Raw genomic sequence first — 7,393 nt, 5'->3', positions numbered from 1 at the left:
TTTCTGTACTACTATTTCAGACTGTAATTTACACTTTTTATAATTTACTTTTATTTTTGAAAATCTGAATTAGATCTTAGTCTTTGAAGACAATCAACAAGAGGTTCCCTGTTCCTGACTGATCGCTCATAAAGCAACCTTGAATAAAACTTCAATGAGAAAGCGGATTACAGCCTCCAGCAAGCTGGCTCGAAAGCTCACTATTTGGTAAAGAATCTGATTCTGAAGAATTAGGCTTGTATTGAGAAGACCTAACAGATTCAGCTGCCTCGTCAGAGGACTTAATTAGAGGACTGCTTAGTTCTTGCATAGTGATTGGGTGTAGGTAAGAGCTAGCTGTTGCCTAGAAGCTCACACAGCCACGTAAAGCAAGAATTTGAGAGAGATTAGGAGAATCAAAGTGATATTTTGAGATGATCTACAAGCAAGACCTGTTCCAAGTTTGAGAACCAACTTGCACATGGCTGTTCCTTATTGCTACAAAATCTTTCCATGACTCTGTCAAAGGCAATGTTTTTACTGGGCTGCATTTATTTTTTTCTGGAGGGGAAAAAAAATCGACTTAATTATACCATGAATAATTCATGTTTCTCAAAGGAAAGAAGATGCCAAATAGGTATTTCTAACTTACCTCTCCGATTAACAGGATCCTTAGCTACATATGCAACATAGTCAGTGGTATCCTGTCAAAAAATTAAGACATCTGCAATGAATGAAAAAAAATCTTTGTACTGATCATAGCAACAGATCACAGACCAGAGTGTGCATATTCCTGTGGGTAGAGCCCCAAATGGCATGTTTTGCTCTACCGTTGTATATTACTTAAACCCCATAAAAATATTTATGAGGTTTGGTACTGATCCTGATCCCACCACTTTGCTTTCTCCAAAGTGTGATCTATTCCGGCAGAACTTAAAAATCTCTTCCAAGGCCTTTGAAAATCAATTAAATAAATTTAGTAGGATTTGAATCAGGCCTCTTTTAGAAGGGAATAGAATTACAAGTCCTCATCTTCAAAGTACCCAGAGATTTTGGTTCAGAACATGAACAATTAACTGGTTCTGTGGCAGAAAGAGTGGGAGTAACAGCCCTGCTCCCCAGAAATACTGAGCCATGGCGTTTATTCATGTATGACAAGCAGGAGTGTTTACTTTACTGACCACAGTGCCATTCGGCACCGAAGTGCTCAGCCACCGCTTGGCTGTGACAAGCAGTATCCCAGGACACTCTCTGCCAGCCCATGGGCTGCCCCCAGCCGTTGCTGTTGCCACACGCCAGGTGGATTTTCCGTCAAGAGCAGGCTGACATCTTCTTTGGGGATTTTTTGCTTGCTCTCCTGCTGTCCTCACGCTCCTGTACACAAGTGGCTCAGACTTTTATCAATGACCAGATGAAACAGAAAGGCTGGTGCTTCTGGGAAATGTGGGGCCTGCCTAGGGCACATCTGGAAAATGCCGTATATCCTTGATGTGGTCGGGAAGTCCTGGTTAGGTCTGATATCTCCTGACATGCCTGGCTAGTCAGGTAAACCTAACTGAGCTATATATAGGAGACACTACAGCTGGCTTCATAAATCTACTCAAAGCCTTTTCAAGTGACCAGTCCAAGACCACTGACAATTATGTCCAGATCTAATGTCAAACAAACATCAATCTGCATTTAAAAGAGACTTCTTTCCCTTAGCTTACTCTAGTGCAAACACACACCATCACCATCCACTCAAAACAAACAACTATGCTGCATGTATATACAATTTCCTTTTTAAAGAGAAGGTATGAAGCAGTTCATAGCTCTGGTGACAGATGCATAGCCATATCACTTAATGCACAATTGGAAGGCAATCAGACACAGCAGCAATGATGTTGGTCTGTAAAAAAAAAACAAAAAAACCCCCAAAAACCAACAACAACAACAACAAACAAAAAAAACAGAGCAGAGAAGAATAGGTCTAATGTTTTGTCCAGCAATTTCTTATGCATCCAGTGATGTAGTGTCTGGGCAATGACTTGAGTGTAATAATGCATATCAACAAGTAAGGGGACAAGAAGAGTGGCTATTTCTGTAGCAGCAAATAAAACAGAGCCAAGGTAAAGGCCTGAGAGTTGTCCCACAGTTGTCCTTACTGTTTAATTGTTGCTACTCTCCCTTGCCTGGCTGTGCTGCTTTTCCATGCCATGCTCTGAAAACCTTTGAGGGACCAGCATATGCAGGGCATCGATCCCAAAACCACTGGCAGGGAAAAGAGTTTATGTGTGGATGCAAATTGCACTCTGCTATTTAGTTTCTGGGCCAGAAAACAGGCCACAGATAATTTTATTTACTAGTACAGATATAGCTAATGGATACATTCATGCCTGAGTAAATCATAGATCTATCTCATAGCTAGCGTGGGTGTGAGAGACTGGAACCACCTACTCATTTCATCCAAAGCGCTCAGATTCAAGCTGCCTGTGACAAACCATTAAGGTGGGCACATTTCACAGCAGCTAAATTAGAAGACTCCCATGAAAAGGCTATACAGGGCTGAGCTGATGCAGCAAAGTGGTCCCTGACATTCAAAGACTGAAGACAAGTATGAATGAGCTATAATTTTCACCTCAAAGAAAATGCATCGTGGTGTTAAAATTTGGAGGCAGGGATGAAACTGAAAAACTACTGCCTTCAGGGACCTCTGAGAGACGTGCCTTATTAGACCTTATGAGATTTGCCTCTCTGAAATTTCAGCAGGCATCTCCAAAAACAGATGTCTTGTCTAGCAGCCTGGAAACAGCCACTTGAAATGGCTATGGATGAAAATTGTTTAGTGTATCATAAGGAGGGGCTGAAGAGAGCTAAAGCAGATCCAGAACACAATCTTGGCAGTGAACTTAAAAATTATTTCAAAATGGTGTGTAAAAGGATTTGGTGGAGAGATTTTTAAGATCCCAGGTACTGACACAGCCAGAAACTGTCTGACTCATTGCAAAGGGGAATATTGCAAAAATATATATGGCACTCAAGCTGTTCTCCAAGACTGTGGAACACTTCTCCAGTGGATATATTTTGAATTATGAAGGTAATTAACGCTTAAGGGAGTGGGAGGAAAGTTCCAAAGCTAATTGCTGGCATGAATGTGTGGCAGATATTCAGAGCAGAAAAGTGGATAGGGTGAGAAGTGGGGGCAGTCTTACTTCTAAATAAACCAAACTTCAAAATTCAAAACAAAGGAAGTATTTCCTGAAGAAACATGGGCACAGATCTGCATTCCTAGTTCACTATGGCTTTTCTCCATCCATTTTAAATCTCATATGAGGAGATGAGCTTATGGGCTGGCGCCCGACTGTGTTTGAGGGATATGGTTTTGTGGTTGCCGTCCTCCACCAAGTGGAAATCATTAAGGGCTGATGAAAGTTATGTCTGGATCACCCTCAGATGGGTTAATGAAGCTGTGACATAAATCACATCCATGCATCTTGTCTTCTTCCATGTGCATGCAGGACAAAAGGACCACCTGCTTTATGAACAAGCTTTAAATCAAAAGTTGTACCAGATACTAGCTCACTGAGACAAGCCTGCAGAGCATCATTAAATACTTACACCTACCCTCTCCACCCCCAGAATTATATCACCATGCAGTGGTCTTATTAGGACAGCAACTTTACAATTTCACTGTCCCTTGTAGGCTCCTTTACACCATGCAATATTACCTCTCTGGTAGCTCACTGGCTCAGTAGCATGATTTTCACCTCTTTAAAACATTTGGAAGAGCTTGTTTACTGCAAATCCAATCTCTACTGCTGCTCATCTCCTCTTTCCTGGTAAATCACTCTATCAGTGGGCAGTATGCAATGGTGTTTCCAGGACTTAGCATTTGGGATGGCAGATGGGGAGCGAAAAATCTTCTTATGGAGGCTGGGAACTGTGCTAATCACTCCTCTGCCCACTTCAGGAATTGTTCATTTACAGCATCCATTGCAATCTGTTGTACTTCAAAGCTGCTGTTGATCCATTTTTTGTTCCCCAAATTATTATGATGTGGGGTCATTTTCCCTTCTGGAACTGAACTGAGCTCAGCAGAGCTATACTAAGACTGAAGTTTGCCCTTATGTTTTCTCAGGATAGTGAAATGAACAGAGAAAGTGACAAGGATCTTCAGCTTTACAGAGATGAACTGAGAGAATTACCTCATAAAGCAGGCTAGAAATTGCCTTACATGTATGACATGACTGATAAATGACAGATAATTGTGTGATGGAGCAAAAGGCAGACTCATTCGATTAATGTAGGTTTAAAAGCTTTTAAACCTCTAGGGTAAAAGGTAAGCAATGTCCCTGTTTTATAATTCCCCATTGCTTCCTGGGTGACCAATACTTTTTGAGCACATTTAATATGCATTTGGATGGACTGCTTATAAAAACAGGGGAAAGTGTAACAAGCAGGAGTCTGCCCTTGGTCTAAATGAACCAAATGTGTAGGCATATCTGAAAGCTTTGCAAAACTAGAAATAAAGATCTGGGCTTTTCGTGAAAGCCTGTCTTCAAGCTGCATGAATGTAGCAAATATACCTGAAGGCAGTATTTAGCACAGTCTTCTCAATGCACACTTAAAGATGAGAAGAAAAAAAAAAAATGCATGCATTGCTATAAATATAACTGCATCATAGTCTTTTACTGTTAAAAGTACAAAATAAAAACCAGTCAGGACAGAACTTCACACAATACCCATATGACTACACTACGTTTCTCTGAAAAAACAGAGCCCTGCTTATCAGGTGCGATATGGATGCTTACAGCCCTTTGATACTTTTTGTTTTAGTCATTCAAAGAGGAGGATTTATGACTGCTTGTCAGTCGTTTCCCTCAAAAAGAGTTTGATGGCAACAATCAAGAAGAATTTATGAAACAAGAAACAGGAACTATTGTGGTTATATTTTTCTTTCAGTAAGCTATGCAATAAATTTTGTCACACAGTTCTCATAAAGCAATATCTATGTGGAGGAAAGTTTTAAATAAATGCTTACCGGATCACCTCCAGATGCAAAGGAAATAGATTGCATATGGTGATTTGCTATGATCTGTATGGATCAGAAAGAATAAGTGTGAGTCAGTAGGTTTTCTTACAGTTTACCCTTTTGATTTCTTTTTTGGTTTGTACAGGGGTGAAAATCCAAAGCCCAGATCAAAATGAACTCTGCATTTCACCTATAAGGAGTGCAAAGACTAGCATGATGATACAAACAAACCTACGGATGAATGTGTCTATTCTGGTTTTCTTTAAAACATAGCAGGACACAGCAAAATTGTTAAATGTGCTCAGAGCTACAGTAAATCATAGAGACCTGTCATACGGTATCTTTGGAGAAATTTTAATCTGCTAAAGCTCACTTTCTTTATTACAGATAGTAATGAATGGAGCAAAGGGTCCTATTCATCAAAATACTTTTCTGCTGATGCCAGTCTGGTGAAGTCAATGAAATAATGCCAACCTGCACACCAGCTAAAGATCCTTCCAATTGCTTCCAATACTTACTTGTGTCATTTTATGTTTCAAACACAAACATGTTTGCAATATGCAAAGAGAATTTTGAATCTAGCTGCAACGTAGCATTGTGGACAAAATCTCAGGTATACCCCAGGGCACTTGAAATTCAATTTGCTTATGTACAATTTGAACTAATATGATACTTCTCTGGGAAGAGACAAGTTGTCATGAACCTCTAGTACAAGGAGAACAGCTCTGCTCCATTCCTATCCTGAGATTTAACTTACGAAATCTTTTAATAATGAAATCATGTAACACCCAAGAAAGAAAAGGTCATTTGAAAGAAAATTTCATTGGATCATTTGAGTCACAGGAACCATGCCAAGGAATTAATCTGGTATAGGACAGGCCCCTTATGCAGTGCCTCAAATCATGTGATAATAGTAATTTGGATCTTAATTGCTCACTTTGGAGAAGGTACCACATATATTAGAAATCCATTTTGGGAAAAAATGAGGCTAAAAAGATACTCTCTGGGCTGTTTTCCCCATCCTGCATCTTAAAGACCTGAACTAGCAACTATCTGACATGAGTTTCTCTGGATCTTACTGTTTCACTAAGTCAGATACAGTGGACAGCAATTTGTAGTGCTTGTTTTATGTAAAGAGTGCTTCATTTTCAATAAACCTGCTTGTCCTACAGCAGCCTCAGATGTGGTTAATTTTTAACACTTCAGTGGTGAACTAGCATTGCCTTACTCATCAGTGAGGATTTCCTTCTCTTTTTCCCAACAAGAAGTGTTCCTAACAGTAAAGATGAACTAGTGAAGATTTGTTACATATTGTCACTATCCTGAATTGTGCAAATAACCCAATCTTTTAGTTCAGCATCATAAAAAACAAAAATTATTTCCGATTGCCTCAAAACTTACATTTCCAAATTTTAAGAAAAGTGCTTAAAACCATCAGTTTAAGACAGACAATTTTGTTTTTTTAATTCCACAGCTAAACAGTTTAGTTTAGTTTGAAGTAGGGGTATTCCCCATGCCCCAGTACCAATATATTGAAAGAAGGCATAGCAAATTACCAATGCCTTGCATTGCTTAAAATGAAACAATTCACTAGTGTTGGCACATGGTTTAGAAACATTTCAGTCCACTCAAATCTGCACTTTAAACAAATAATCAAACCAAAATAATCTTCCACTCCTCCATGCTTAACACGTGCACAAAACTGTTGTGCAGGGATACCTTCAATTGCTTTCTTGCTACCCCAAGGGCCAACAACACTGTCTTGTCTTTTCTTTCTTTCCAGCTCCTCTGGGAAAAAAAGGCTGTTACAGAAGTTCACAGCCAACTTCCTGGGTGGAGCCTCAAAGGGCAAAGCTGCTGGGCCATGCTTATTTTCAAATCAGATCCTTGGCACAAACAAGAAACAAGGGAGACCACAGCCAGACTCGGGATCTCTGAGAATCCATACCTTTTCCAGGCCTGCAGCACCCCGACTAAGTCTGTCTCAGAAAGAATGATGTGAGAGAAAGAGAAATCATTTGGTCAACTCAGAGAAAAGGCAAAACATCTGGGGGAGGATTCTTCCCTGGGATAAATCAGTTTAACTCCATTTCTACCCTGATGTCTGCTGAAGACAGAGGTGACTTTCAGAGTTTGGCACTTTTTTAGTAGATCTAATCAACATCTAATTCCTATGCTTTTAACTGAGGGCAGCTGTCCCTATGAAAAGCAGCGCTGCGTATATTCCATAATAAGGCTCCAAACCACTGCAACCAGCCAAAATGCTGCTCCCACAGTCTCAGTGCTTACTGCAGAAGATTATGATGTTTTCTAAATAAGGATAAGAATGAAGATAAATTAATTAAAACATAATAATAAACAGGAAGCTTTGTAATATACAATGTATGTATTCTTTCTTATTCT

At 39.7% G+C, this 7,393-nt stretch overlaps 1 protein-coding gene across 1 annotated transcript in view; it reads right to left on the bottom strand.

Annotated features, from left to right (window-relative positions):
* Positions 1–7,393, bottom strand: part of SHC3 (SHC adaptor protein 3) — a gene marked incomplete at its 5' end in the record, with an annotated part of 16,976 nt that overhangs the window by 8,717 nt on the left and 866 nt on the right. Inside the window, 2 exons of the mRNA XM_029086175.1 lie at positions 632–683; positions 5,000–5,053. Of these exons, the coding sequence (XP_028942008.1) occupies positions 632–683; positions 5,000–5,053 (106 nt within the window). The remainder of the gene's footprint in view (positions 1–631; positions 684–4,999; positions 5,054–7,393) is intronic.

The sequence above is a fragment of the Antrostomus carolinensis genome, unplaced genomic scaffold (genome assembly GCF_000700745.2).
Source record: "Antrostomus carolinensis isolate BGI_N321 unplaced genomic scaffold, ASM70074v2 scaffold38577, whole genome shotgun sequence".
Lineage (NCBI taxonomy): Eukaryota > Metazoa > Chordata > Aves > Caprimulgiformes > Caprimulgidae > Antrostomus > Antrostomus carolinensis.
Note: the sequence above shows the minus strand (reverse complement) of the source record. Positions and strands in the feature narration are given on the sequence as shown.